This window comes from Medicago sativa, chromosome 3 (genome assembly GCF_051527215.1).
Source record: "Medicago sativa cultivar Bolivia chromosome 3, Bolivia_mono, whole genome shotgun sequence".
In the NCBI taxonomy this organism is placed as follows: domain Eukaryota; kingdom Viridiplantae; phylum Streptophyta; class Magnoliopsida; order Fabales; family Fabaceae; genus Medicago; species Medicago sativa.
In genome coordinates this window covers 85,201,568-85,216,971 of record NC_140751.1, presented here as the reverse complement: position 1 = coordinate 85,216,971, position 15,404 = coordinate 85,201,568, and the positions used below count along the sequence as shown (strand labels likewise).

At 34.9% G+C, this 15,404-nt stretch overlaps 1 protein-coding gene across 1 annotated transcript; it reads right to left on the bottom strand.

Moving 5' to 3' along the window:
* Positions 1 to 563: 563 nt before the first annotated feature.
* On the bottom strand, positions 564 to 1,329 carry LOC146941229 (uncharacterized). Its single transcript, XM_085758004.1, has 3 exons — positions 1,180 to 1,329; positions 1,039 to 1,101; positions 564 to 792 (listed from the first exon to the last, which is right to left on the bottom strand). The coding sequence occupies exons 1-3, from the start codon at positions 1,327 to 1,329 to the stop codon at positions 721 to 723; spliced, it is 285 nt and encodes a 94-aa protein (XP_085614130.1). The 3' UTR covers positions 564 to 720.
* Positions 1,330 to 15,404: the final 14,075 nt, after the last annotated feature.

Below are 15,404 nucleotides of genomic sequence, written 5' to 3'. Positions count from 1 at the left end.
AAAAAAGGAAGAAGAATACAAGTACACTCATGTTGGGTTTCACTATTTAAGGTTATCTAAGAGGCTAACGCCTATTCCTTCTTATTTTTTTTGAGAAATGATATTTGAACATTACAACTTTTGTGACAACTTTCTCTCACATACTCACATTATTTTTTACTTTATCTCTCTATTGCTATGGTTTCCATGCCAATACTACTTTTTCTTTGTAAATTATGGTTGTCAAATAAATTGTCACCAAATTGGATGTTCAAATAACACTCCACTATTATATATACCTTCCACAATTCTGTATTCAAAAAGTATAATAATATGGATCAAAATTGTGGCACACACAACAAACAAACTTGAGAGTTTCTTGTATTCATATAACATCACCTATTTACACTTAATGCACCATTTTTACTGATATTCATTGTTAAAAATGCACCATATATAATTTAAATTAACACATAATTTTTTTTTTGTTTGAGAAAACATAAATTATCTAGCAAACTAAAAATATCAAATTTCAGCACGAGAAATATTTCATTTTATTTAAATTTGAATACAGAAAAAGAGAAAAAATATTACAAAGAAAAATGGAACATGTCAAATATACAAGATTCAACATTTCCTAATCGAAGGTGCTAACCAACTTTTCATACGAAAGCCAAGTTTTTTTTTTTTTTTAATAAATAAGGTACTCTTCCTTATTTAGATTTAACTCCAATTCAAACTTCATTCAGCATCACCGCCTGACACAACATCATACTCTTTTGCATGCTTTGAGCTTGTCGCTGGTACCAACCCCTAAAACCACCAAAGCACATTATGGAATGCATATACAATTTATAAGTTTTTTTTAACTGAAGTACAATAATTATAATTGGATAATAGTCTGAAGCTAATAAGGATAACACATTAAGAAAATTATAATAATAATGTGCTTTGTTAGATCTTGTAGAATTTGGAAATATTTTGAAAAATTAAACATGCAGGATCAATGCTGAATTAAAAGTGAAGTGAAAAATTAAATAATAAGAAATTCGTGTTTACCTTTAAGAATATTTTCTGAGCTTCTTCTTTTGAGTGAGTTTTGATGATTTTAAGGGCTTCCTCCTGTAAAAAGATTTTTCAATTTTATACTGTATAAAAATAATAAGAAATGTATCAAATGAAACTAATTAAAAATCGAACCCGGGCTAAGTTTAATTCATGCTGAAGTAACGTTTTGGGTTCATCATCAAGAGAAAGGTTCCTTTCAATCTTGGAAGGAAGAGACATTGGTGTTTCTATTGATTTCTCATTTTTATCATTGTTCTTGTTGTCTACAACGTGATCCTTCATTTTCAGTTGCAGAGTGAAGCAAGCTCAGAAGAAAAAACAAAAATACAAGTACATCTAACTTGACGTTTTGAAGGCCTATAAATAAATAAATAAATAAAAGGAATAGTAATCAGCATAAGTAAGGGATATTGAGATACAAGTTAATGTTTGTTTTTAACTTTAATTTTACGAAAAATAGGAAGCTAAAAGTGTAACGTTAACATAGAAAAATGGGGGGCATCTCCTAGAATTATGAAAAGAGGCATGCAAGGTGGTGAATAGTGTGAGTGAGATGGATGCACAAATGTGATCATAGAAGAGAATGAATAACGTGGCAGGCCTGATGAAAAGGTAACATAACACATATAGAAATGACAGGAGCAACATGTGAGCATATGTTTCATAAACTTTTTTTTTGAAAGAATATGTTTCATAAACTTGAATATTGCATAAATCAACAACCACATACATGCCAAACAAAAGGGTCTTCCTTCTTTAGTCGGTGGTTACAACATTATTATGAGACGTAAGCCCTTCACACAAAAAAAGGAATAGGCGTTAGCCTCTTAGAGAACGTCAAATAGTGCAACCCAAAATGAATGTTTTAAGAGGGGTCCACTTGCATCGTCACCTCAAAGAACCTCTTCCTTTTTTTTCATTTCTTTTTTTTTCTTTCAATAATATTTTAAAATTACGATAAAATTAAATGAAAATAAAATAAATAAAGTGATTGTCCCACTTGTTGTATTACAAAGGCCAGCACTACTTGGACATTAGTGTGGATATGTTCGTTCAAACCCACGACAGACCTTCTCTTCCCTTATTGTGTACATGTTGACTACTAAGTTTATGATCCGTCCACTGGGCTCACTCATACATTTCACCCTATATATACATATGATCTTGCGTTCAAGTGGGTCTCAATTGTGAATGTTAGAATAGCTAATGAGGTTTTTTTTTTTTTTTTGAGGGGGAATAGCTAATCATTCATAGTGTTTATACCCAAAAAATACTATTATATCAAATGACATTTAATATATATATTTTTTTAATAAAAATCAACCTTTTTTGAATTTTACCCCAAATAAATATTATATGCATCATTTCTACATGTTACATGCATTTATAATAATAACGGTCGGTATTTTAAGAATAATTTATAAAATAAGATTTTTTTGGTCAATATGAAATTGGGAAATAGTCAAATACTTGTTGTGAAAAAATAGTCAGACCTAATTCAAATAAAATTATTTATGGGGATAAATAAAGCATTTTTCTATTAAAATAAACCATTTTTTTTGTCAATATGAAATTGGGAAATAGTCAAATACTTGGTTGTGAAAAAATAGTCAGACCTGATTTAAATTTATTTATCGTGAGAAACTTTTTTTTTTAAGAGGCTAAAATGAATTATATTACCACATCAAAAGGGCCTCCCTAGCACAAGATGTACGAGGGAGGAAACACCAAAGTCAGATCAATATTTACAAGTAAAACAAAACAACGAAAAACAGAACAAAAATAACTATTAGCCTATGCCCAAAATGGTGAATGAACTAAGCCACCAACCATGATAGTTAAAGGGAAGAGAAGGGAATTTCACCTTCAACCACATGAATGCGAGCGACTTAATTTTATCAACCACCCGAGGCATTGAACATTCTTTGCCATTGAATAACATGTTATTTCTTTCTTTTCAAATTTCCCACGTAGTTGCAAACCAAATAACCTGTAAAATTGCACGACGCGCCTTCGCGGTACCACCATCAAAGGTGAACTGATTGAAATGATCACCTACACCAAAAGGAAAAGCCGCCGATAAGCCCAGTCACCTTAAGATCATGTGCTAAACTGAGCCAAAACTATTACAATGTATAAATAAATGAGAGCCAGTCTCCTCTGAATAGAAACAAGCAACACACAACCGGGAGTCGTATGAAATCACCCCACGACGAAGGAGATTATCCTTTGTTGGCAGCCTATCACGAAACAGACGCCACACAAACAACACAACCTTGAGAAGAACATCTTTATTCCAAAGAGCTGACACCGCCACCGTAGAAGCAATGGTAGGTTGAGAAGTTAGCAAATTATAAGCACAACGGACAGAAAATACATGAGATGTTTCCAAATTTCAATGCCATCTATCAATTTTATCAACCTGCAAAGACACATTGTGAAGTAATAAAATGAGGTCCCTCACCAACTCCTCTTCCCACGCAAACAGCCTCCTCCTCCACGACCAAGCCTGACCCTCCACCCCCAACCTAACTGACACATATCGAACACAGACACCCCCTGAAACAGCGAAAAGTCAAATAATCTAGGAAACCTGACTCGAAGCAACACATCACCAACCCACACATCCGACCACAACAGAGTATTTTTACCGTTTCTAACAACACGAGTAACATTATCACTAAACCACTCCTCCATACATAAACCCTCAACATCACGCCACCATAATGATGCATCACGCCCTCCACCCCTCAACCGACCTCCTTCATACCATAGCTGACAACCTTTTAAACCACAAACTCTCCCTCTCCACTAACATCCGCCAACACCACTTCCCTAGTAAAGCAGTATTAAACTCTCTAAGTCTCCTTACCCCCAAGCCTCCAACCTCCTTACTCCTACAAACAGAAGTCCAATCCACCCATGATATTTTCCTGTGGTCATCAACCCACCCCACCCCCTCCCCCCAAATATATTTTTTTAAAAATAGATTCAATAGAGGAGACGATACCCGAGGGAGCCTTGAAAAAAGAAAGCGCATAAACAGACAGAGATGACAGGACAGACTTCAGTAAGACCAGACGACTACCCAAGGATAAATGTTTAGAGTTCCAACTTGACAGTCTAGAGTTAATTTGATAAATAAGCGGTTCCCAAAAAGCAAGACGTCTCGCATTACCACCAATAGGTAAACCCAGATACACAAAAGGAATGGAGCTAACCTTACAATTTAACACCATGGCCGCTTTAGATAACCAGGAGGTAGTGGCATGAACCCCAACCAACCGACTCTTAGAGTACTTCACCTTTAAGCCAGACAGAGTTTCAAAAAGCACAAGGACCGCATGCATAACACGAATATTAGCCCACGATTTCTCTCCCAAAATTAAAGTATCATCTGCAAATTGGAGACGAGACACCACCACAGGGTCGCAGCTACCTTATAACCGGTAAATAAATTATTTTCTGACAAAGAATTCATCAAAACATTGAATCCCTCGGTAGCCAAAAGAAACAAGAAAGGAGAGAGAGGGTCACCCTGCCTCAACCTCTTCCCCAAAGCTAGGATTCTCCTAATACTAATAACAAAGGCAACTAAAGCCTTCGTTTTAGCCCAAGTAGAAAAAAAATTATTTTTCATTAAATTTTATAGGTAAAAAAGCTTCATATGCACACCAAAAAGGTCTCATGTATCAAAATTTGCTTTAGACCTCACTCATAGTTAAAGATTATTGAACCAGTCCTAACTAGTAATAACAACATAAAATTCAGAGACCCCTTAGGCTTTGTTTGCGAGTTTTGAGGGGAAGGAAAGGAAAGGCTTAGGAGGGGAAGAGAAGGAAAGCGAGGGAAGGGAGAAAGGAGGGAAAACCTTCCCCTTGTTTGGGAGTTAAAAAACCAACAAGGAAAGGAAATGGAGGGCTTATGTTATAATTTTACTATTTTACCCTTTTTTTTCTCTTAAAAACAATACATTGTGTTATACTCTGTAATTTATCTTGAAATTTATTCAAAGCAACTTATCTCATAAAAAGTAAATTATTACGATCTATTTTTAAAAAAGAGTTTATTTATAAAAAAAACTTATTAAGATCTCTTTTTTAAAAAACAACTTATTCAAAACAACTTATTTATACAAAACAACTTATTATGATATCTTTTTCAAAAAACAACTTATTCAAAACAACTTATTTGTCCAAAACAACTTATTACGATCTCTTTTCAAAAAACAACTTATTCAAAACAACTTATTTATGCAAAACAACTTATTACGACCTCTTTTACAAAAACAAATTATTCAAAACAACTTATTTATCCAAAACAGCTTATTACGATCTCTTTTTTAAAAACAACTTATTTAAAACAGCTTATTTATACAAATCAGCTTAATACGATCTGTTTTTCAAAAACAACTTATTCAGAACAGCTTATTTATACAAAACTGCTTAATACGATCTCTTTTTCAAAAACAACTTATTCAAAACAACTTATTTATCCAAAACAGCTTATTACAACCTCTTTTCAAAAAACAGCTTATTAAAAAAACCTTATTTATGCAAAACAGCTTATTACCACGTCTTTATCAAAAACAGCTAATTCAAAACAACTTATTTATCCAAAACAGTTTATTACAACCTCTTTTCAAAAAACAGCTTATTCAAAACAGCTTATTTATGCAAAACAACTTATTACGATCTCTTTTTCAATAACAATTTATTCAAAACAGCTTATTTATACAAAACAGCTTATTACAACATATTTTCAAAAAACAACTTATTCAAAACAGCTTATTTATGCAAAACAGCTTATTACAACATCTTTATCAAAAACAGCTTATTCAAAACAACTTATTTATCCAAAACAGTTTATTACAACCTCTTTTCAAAAAACAGCTTAGTCAAAACAGCTTATTTATGCAAAACAGCTTATTACGATCTCTTTTTCAAAAACAATTTATTCAAAACAGATAATTTATACAAAACAGCTTATTACCACGTCTTTTTCAAAATCAGCTTATTCATCCAAAACAGCTTATTACGACCACTTTTTCAAAAACAGCTTATTGAAAACAGATTATTCATCCAAAACACCTTATTACAATCTCTTTTTCCAAAAAAACTTATTCAAAACAGCTTATTTATACAAAACAGCTTAATGCGATCTCTTTTTCAAAAAAAGCTTATTCAAAACAGGCTGTTTTTGAAAAGGATGTCGTAATAAGTTGTTTTTGAAAAAGAGGTCGTAATAAGCTGTTTTGATGAATAAGCTGTTTTGAATAAGCTGATTTTGAAAAAGAGGTCGTTAAAAGGTGATTTGCATAAATAAGCTGTTTTGAATAAGCTTTTTTCTGAAAAGAGGTTGTAATAAGCTGTTTTGGATAAATAAGTTGTTTTGAATAAGCTGTTTTGCATAAATAAGCTGTTTTGAATAAACTTTTTTGAAAAGAGGTCGTAATAAGCTATTTTGGATAAATAAGCTATTTTGAATAAGAGATTCTAATAAGCTGTTTTGGATGAATAAGCTGTTTTCAATAAGTTGTTTTTGAAAAAGAGGTCGTAATAAGCTGTTTTTGATGAATAAGTTATTTTGAATAAGCTGATTTTGAAAAAGAGGTCGTTAAAAGCTGATTTGCATAAATAAGATGTTTTGAATAAGCTTTTTTTTTTAAAAGAGGTTGTAATAAGCTGTTTTGGATAAATAAGTTGTTTTGAATAAGTTGTTTTTGAAAAAGAGATTGTAATAAGCTGTTTTGGATGAATAAGCTGTTTTCAATAAGTTGTTTTTTGAAAAAGAGGTCGTAATAAGCTGTTTTTGATGAATAAGCTGTTTTGAATGAGCTGATTTTGAAAAAGAGGTCGTTAAAAGCTGATTTGCATAAATAAGCTATTTTGAATAAGCTGTTTTTTGAAAAGAGGTTGTAATAAGCTGTTTTGGATAAATAAGTTTTTTTGAATAAGCTGTATTTGAAAAAAGACATGGTAATAAGATGTTTTGCATAAATAAGCTGTTTTTTGAAAAGAGGTCGTAATAAACTATTTTGGATAAATAAGCTGTTTTGAATAAGTTGTTTTTGAAAAAGAGATTGTAATAAGCTGTTTTGGATGAATAAGCTGTTTTCAATAAGTTGTTTTTGAAAAAGAGGTCGTAATAAGCTGTTTTTGATGAATAAGCTGTTTTTGAAAACGAGGTAGTTAAAAGCTAATTTGCATAAATAAGTTGTTTTTTGAAAAGATGTTGTAATAAGCTGTTTTTGATAAATAAGCTGTTTAGAAAAAGTTGTTTTGAAAAGAGATCGTAATAATTAGGTTATATCTAAAATTGTCAATTTGAATTATTATGAGGGCAAAATTGTCAATTTATATGCTTAACCCCCCAAAACCCCCCAATTTGGGGGAACTTTAAAATGGAACAATTGAAACCCTTCTAAACCCCCTAAAACCTTTCCCTTGTTTTTTAAAACTCGCAAACAAGGGTTTATCTCTCCATAAGCCTTTCCTTCCCCTCCCTTCCTGATAGGGCCGAACCGCAAGTGCACGGCCTATCGAAGTAATAGTAGTAAGAAGAGTATCGTTCCGCTAGGGAGTTGTTTAATTCAATTAACTTTAAAAGAATGATTTAGAGGAGAAGAAAGTTTGTAAAAAGGAGGTTTGATTGCTGAAGGTAAATAACAATAATATAAAAGAGTCTTGGGATTATTGGGTTGTTATAATAACAAATCTTTCACTATACAAGACTTTAACTTCTAATTCCATGGTTTACACCGTAATTTCCTAAGACCGGTTTCCCTTTAGCCCCTCACCTTTCCGATGAAAGTCCGGTGAGAGTTTACTTCTAGTAACCAAGCCTATTTCGCTGACTTGATTACTAGAGGATGCTTATAAGGATTGAAACTACTTGTGTCTCAATAATTGCAAGGACTATTTCGCTGTCTTGCAGTTATTGTCTAGATTCACTTGTTCCAGCATCAAAGCTCCGCTCTCGCTTTATGAATTGATGTTTGGGATAATGGATTAACAATTATCAAACCCTCCGCTTTCGCTTCCACAGTTTGGTAATTGTTAATTCATGTTAAAACGGTGAATCTAAATTAGAAATTACGGTTACATAGAATTAGGGTTAAAGCTTGGTTCGTTAGGATTATGTCATTAGACTCCCCAACAATCCCACTCACTCATGTTCATCGTAGACATGGGGGAAGAAGAGAGAAAACAGTAAAGTAAATTGCAAGAAAGAAAGTAAAGAACTTTATTGAAATAATTGTACTAAATAATTCTAAATTAAGGTGAATGTTTATGATGGAGAGCTACTCTATTTATAGCTTGACAATCGACTTAGAAACTAAGTAACTAAAAGGGCAAAACAGTAAAGCTGCAACAGGGTAACTTGGGCTTGAAGAAAAGCAGCAAAAGTGGCTTCTGGAGGTGGCACGGCCGTGCCACATGTTGGCACGGGCCGTGCCAAGCTTCTGACTTGGTGGGAGTATATTTTTGTCCCGTATCTTCGTATTTTAGCACTGTATTTGCTCCAGTCCTCTTTCTTTTGCTTCAAGACACCTTCCACCATATATTCGTTCCTAAAATATAATAAAAAACAATTTAAAGTAAAATATTCAAAAAGGAAATAAATTTGCAATAAAATAAAATCAAATCTAAATAAAACTAAACTAAATAATGCATTAAAACAGACTAATTAATGACTCATCAAACTCCCCCACAATTGAATCTTTGCTTGTCCTCAAGCAAAAGGCAATGGACATAGCAGCAACTCAAAGATTATCATGGCAATACTATTAAGAACACATGTCTCAAAAGAAAGGTTTTGCTTCAAGTACACTAATTACAATTTCAAACATTCCTCGTGAACCTATTCAACCCAACATCAAATCTCAAGTGAGTGTGTGTGTGCAGTCCAACCCTTTTCTTGCTACTGTATAAGACAGATATTATTATGAGGAACAGGTTTTATCCTTAATGCTAAAGTAACCGAGAAAAGTCCTTTCTTCATTTCATATAAGAGTGATGGGAATTTAAGTTAAAATTAAATTAAATTAACAATTAAGCACAAGGGGCTGCAGATGCTTAGGGGCTATCTATCCTCATAGGAAGTCTTCTCGGATGTAATTGTCCTTTCCCCTAGATTCAAAATCACCCTAAGCAGTGCTGCAAAATTTTATTTTATTTCATCTGCGTGTAGGAAGTCTTCTCGGATGTAATTGTCCTTTCCCCCTAGCATTGATGAATTTGTTTCACTTTAAGTTCAAATTAGGGAGTCACCACCACAATTAGGAAGTTAGGGATTGTCCTTTCCCCCACATGTTGGTGCCATTCTCCTGTCCCATTATAACTTTAACAATTTAAGAAGAATATAACAATTAAGAACATTGATTATTTTCCCACACAAACTTATACTACTTTTACTCTGAAGACTTTAAAGGGTCTAAGTTAACACTAAAGATAGAACGTGCTCCTTAAAATATCTATTCATACACTTGCTCAAAGATTGCAACTGGGTGCTTTTCTCATTGGAGATTTTCACAATAAAACAAGATGTGGGTATAGCAAGAACATAAGAAACACAAGAAACTACTTTCATGTACAAGAAACAACCTTTAAAGAAGAGACAAAACAAAAAATTTTATGCCATATTTTACATTAAAAACAAGCTACTAATCATGCCTCTTGCTATAAAAACAAAACAAAAGAATAAAGTTCAAAGGAGTTTGGGAACACTACGACTCTAGACACTTTATTAGGCCCCCCCCCCCCCCCCCACACACACACACACTTAGGGGAAGCATTGTCCTCAATGATTTAAAGAAAAAGAATTTAAAAGAGAAGAAGAAGAAGAAATAGAGGAAGAAGAAAGAAGGAGTAGAAGAAGAGTAGGAGAAAGAGAGAAGAGAGAAGGGAAGAGAGAAAAGAGGAAGAGGAAAGCTCACAATTGTTCATTGAGGTCTATAAGGAGGACCTTGAAGATGAAGGTGTTGCATCATTTGTCGGAGCATTTCATTGTTCTCTTGTGTCATGCGGTTGCCCTTTTGGACATCGTTTCTTAGCCCCGATAATTCAACACCTTGCCTTTGTTGCTCGATGCTTATCCTCTCAATTTCAGTTTGCATCCATGCCCATCTTTCATTTTCATTTAGCTCACCGGTTTCTTGGTCATGGTGCTCTCCCTCATGGTGCAAGTTAGCGCCTTCTCCTTTATCAAGATTTGGCTCTTCATGTACCTGGTCATCATCAACATACAACAAATTTGCTTCCACCTCGATGCTAGTTTGAGATGGGTTAGGAAGTAGTATCAAAATAGGCACATTGAGCTTGAGTGAATATTGCATGGGCGGTTGATGTTTTATGAAGTTCATAGCAATGAGGGTGTCTATGTTAAGCCTATTGTTTCCCTCAATTGGTTTTATCCCCTCATCTTCACCCACTCCAAATTGCCTAGCTGTGTATGTAGTGATACCACCTACTACTATCTCTCCCTTACCGTCAGACCTTTTACCTACATAGGAAAGATAATCAAGCAAGTAGAAACAAATATTCACATGGTGGTTATATAGCATAGCCCATATCATGAAGAGTTCATCTGTCCTAGAGTTCCCTAACTTGGTCCTACCTCAAATAGTGCAAGCCATTACCCTTTGAAGGTACCTAAGTACGGGGTTGTGAATGTTGCTAGCTTTATTGGCTCTAGTGACAAAGGAGCTAAGGCCGGTGATGCGTTCCCAAAAGACAGCGGGTTGATAGTCAACCGGCTTAAGGCTAGGATCCCAATGATCATGAATATACCCCTTATTGACAAAACCTAAGGCTTCACAAAAGTGCTGAAGAGACATATTATAATCAATATTCATTAACCGAAAAACAACTCTATGGTTAGGGTTATCAAAATTCAACTTATCTTTGGTAAAAACAATTGAGCTTAAAAATTCATAAGTGAAATTCTCATAACCCCACATAGATTCTAACATATCAGTCCAACCTAGTCTTCCTATCAGCCTAAAAACATCATCTATAAGCCCTAGCACATTCAAATCATAAGAATCAGGATATCTAAAGGGATGTAAGGTTTTAGAGAGAAGAATTTTATACCTGTCCCTTTGTGAGTTGTCTTTAAACTGGATCCCATGATTCTTGACTTGGGCTTGCTTCTTGGAGGGAGGACCTCCTTGAGATCTTGCTGGTTCCTTACCACTTCTTCTTGAAGCCATTTGACCCTTGTTTGAATTGGTTTGAAGGTTTAGGGTTTGAGAAGATTTTTGGTGGAAAGGTGATAAGTGTTTAAAAGTGATATATTTCATATAGGAGTTTAGGCATTTTAGTGACTTGTTTTGCAAGATTCTCTATGGGAAACTCCAAATATTGTGTTAATATGTCATTTATGCTTTTGAGCCTTATTCTACCCTTGTTGTGCAGGAAAATACAAGCAAGGAGCAAGAAAAGTCAAAATTCAAGGAAACCACGCCATTAGCGTAATCTACGCTATTAGCGTGAGGAAGAAAAGCCCAAGGTCAGAAGGGTACGCCAATGGCGCACCTGGAGCGTGAAATCTGGAGCACTTGTGAAGAACACGCCATTAGCGTAAACCACGCTATTAGCGTAATCACTCCAGAAAGGTACGCTAATAGCGTAGCTGGAGCGTAGCAGACCATGAAGAACCACGCCATTAGCGTGAGAGACGCTATTAGCGTAACAAGTCCAGAAAGCTACGCCATTAGCGTGGCTGGAGCGTAGAAGCAGGGCAAGGCCAACGTGGCAGCAGCCCATTGGCCAGATTATAGGCCGACTTACCACGCTATTAGCGTGGCATGCGCTATTAGCGTAGGTACTAAAATACATGCCCATTTAAATAGCATTCTTGCCTCTCTTTTAGGTCATTCACTATTCCATTGATATATTTTATACATTTCTAGAGAGAGGTTAGAGCTATTTCATAGAGAGAAACACAAAGCAAGTGATTAAGGAGTAGATTCAACCCTAGATTCATTGAGACATCAAGGATCTTGGCATGGAATCTTCATCTTTCCTTCATTTCTTGCATTAGTTTACATGTCTATATGTAACTATCACCTTCTTTGTAGTATTGAGGTAACAATCAAGCTATTATGTAATCTTTTGATCTTTTAATATATATGGTTCTAGCTTAATGATTCAATATTGTTGTTATTCTTGCTTTTAATGCTTTCAAAGAGATTCAAGATGATTTGGACACAAACTCTTGAATCTAGAACTAGAATAACAATCTATCTTATGTTATATCACTCTTGACAAGTTTGTAAACCTTTGATAATTACTTTTAATCAAGCTTTTAATGCTTTCGGATACTTAATCAGGCTGGACACGGTCGATTAAGTTATCCGATCGACTTTGTTATCGTTTAAGGAATTTGGACACGAATGTTTAAACGCTAACTTGGAAATAACGATGTCGCTTTGGACACGAAGGATATTGTAGAAATGATTGTAATAATATTGGTTATAAAGCTAGAATCTGTTAATCGATCGAGAGATTGCTACTGTTATGCTTGCTCGTTATCTTATACCGCAAGCGAAATAGTTCGATACCCTCTCGTTTTTACTTTTGTAATCTATGGATATAGTGTTACAAACAAACAAATTATATCCAAACCCTTAATGTGAACTATTGTGAAAATGCTTATAATAAACGTAACTCCCTGTGGAAACGATCCTATATATACTCACGTGTACATAGTTATATGACATGTAGGAAAAATCTTACATCAAAAGGATTGGTTTAGGGTTGGGGTTGATGTGTAAGTAAGGTTTATGGGTTTAGTTATGGAGATTGGTTGAGAATTTGTGGTGTTTGGGTTAGGTTTTGAGAGATTAGGGTTTTGGTGAATTATGGGTTTGGGTGAATGAAAGTTGTTTTTGATTGGTGGTTTATGTTTGGAATGAAGTTTATGATTGTTTGGTGAAAGAATTGAGTGGATTGGTTGAGTTTGGAGGGAGATATGAAGGTTTGAAGGTTGGTGGTTATGGAGGTTTAGAGAGAGAGGTTTAGAAGATGAAAGAAGTTTGTGGTTTGAGAATGAATGGAGAAGAAGAAGAAAAATTGGTTTATAGTGGGCTAGAGATCGGGCACGGCCGTGCCACCCTTGGCACGGGCCGTGCCAACATTCTGTGGCTCTTTGGCTTTTTTGTGTTACAAACATGGCACGGCCGTGCCAGTTTCTGTAACACCCTATTTCTATTAAGCGGTAAAACGCGCGAATACATCAAAAATATTCTAGAAATAGATGCTACGTCTCACAATCAAACCAACTAATGTCATGCATATATATAATATTTCAACAGTCACAGCGGAATTCAAATCATAAACTTCAACATATACATGCCATGGTCAAATATATCCTCATATGAAAATACTTCAAATCCGACAAGTGGACAATAGCAACAACATATCAATAGAGTCCAAAACAACAAATAGACGCTAAGCCTAATCAGAGCCTAGATACTACGACACTGACACGACAACGGAGAAAGCTCCCGTCGTCCAAACATCCAACAAGCAAACTCACCAAGCGTCTAGTCCTGCACAACGTCTACCCATCCATACAGACAGGTAGGCGGTCGAAACCACTGGGGGTAAGTATTACATTAATCATAATCAAATCATAATGGACAGATGTACAAATATAAAAGAGTTCATAGATATTTACATACATGTCCAACATCAACTTTCAATCATATAAGCAATACAAGTCCACACTTACCACCCATCATTAACAATCACAAACGTAACCATCTGACAATTAAAGTTATGCAATGCGCCTAGACTTGACACATATATGCATGTGGTACCAGATCAACAACAATAGATGGCAACTGAACATCTAAGTAAGAGTACACCTCCTCTTACTATGTAAAAGTACACCTCCTTTTACATTTCAACAACAACAATAACATGGTATGATGCATGGGCATATAGCAATGACTCGATAATGCGCAACTCCAACATAACAACTATCAAAACAATGTAAAAGTACACCTCCTTTTACATTTCAACAACTCAACAACATTGCATTATCAAGAATCATGCCCATACATTCAACAATCACATCTCACATAAAATTCATCAACATCCTTTTACAATTCATTTCCATTTACATCACATAAATCAAGTAAAATGGAATAACACAACAATTTATGATAACATCATTCTCAACCTTCCACAATCATTCAGGCGCAATTACTTAGTCCTATGTGACCTATTCACAAAAGATTTGTAAGACTTTAGTGCATCAAGATTCATTTCTACTAAGTTCGTCTCCAAAAGTCACCATTTAAAAATAATAGAAGTTATGAACCAAAACCAATCCTACAAGCTCAATTGCCTATGCCATGTATTCTCACAAGTCACTCATAGGTGCAGTAGAGGATACATAAGTATTTCATCGGCCAAAAACGACGAATTCAAGAAAATCACAAAGTTCGTCTCACCGAAACACTTTTCAAGAAATTTCCCATTTTCTAAGCAAAACAAGTTAGACCCAACACATCATAGTTTGAAAACCATAATTGAACTTATAGAATCCAAGTTTGAAAGTAGGAAGCAATCCATAAGGTTTGGGTCGACTTAAAAGTAGTTATGCGGAGTTTTCGTAAAATTTCTCTAAGACATCCTTAGAGTGTTTTCCTCATAACTCAAAATCCATGAATCATTTTCAAGTCACACCAAAGCCATTGGAAAGCTAACAAAATTATCTAAAACTTTCATGTTTACACCAAAGGCCAATTCAAAGCAGAAATGGGTTAAAAAGCACAAAAAACGCAGAAACCGAAGTTCTGTCAGCACGGCACGGCCCGTGCCACGCACGAGCACGGCCGTGCCAAAAGGTACAGAAAGTTAGCACGGCCCGTGCCATGCACGGCACGGCCGTGCTCGATTGACAGCACAGCTTTTCTTCGTTTTTCCGTTTTCACCATTTCGCGCATAAAATTCAAACCGTTAATCGGATTTCGATGCCGTTTTCGCCTACACGCTCCTGACACTTAGCTCTATCGTAATCTACAGAAAAATTCAAGTTTCAACCATCCCAAAATCATTTCTCCCAAACCTCACATAATCACTTATTTGCAAAAACACTTAAACACCGGCATCTCACCCGAAAAACCCGTTTTCTCCCAAACGACTCTACTAACACAACCACAACATGAAAACAGAAATTATACCAAGTCAAATTCATCCAACAACATCAAAAACTCAGTCAACAACTTCATATTTCAAAAGTTCATTTTGGTCCTTCACATGAACATCTTAGCACAACTTCACCAATTCAAACAACAACTTCACAAAATGGAATACCCATGGTATAAATCAACAACAACAACA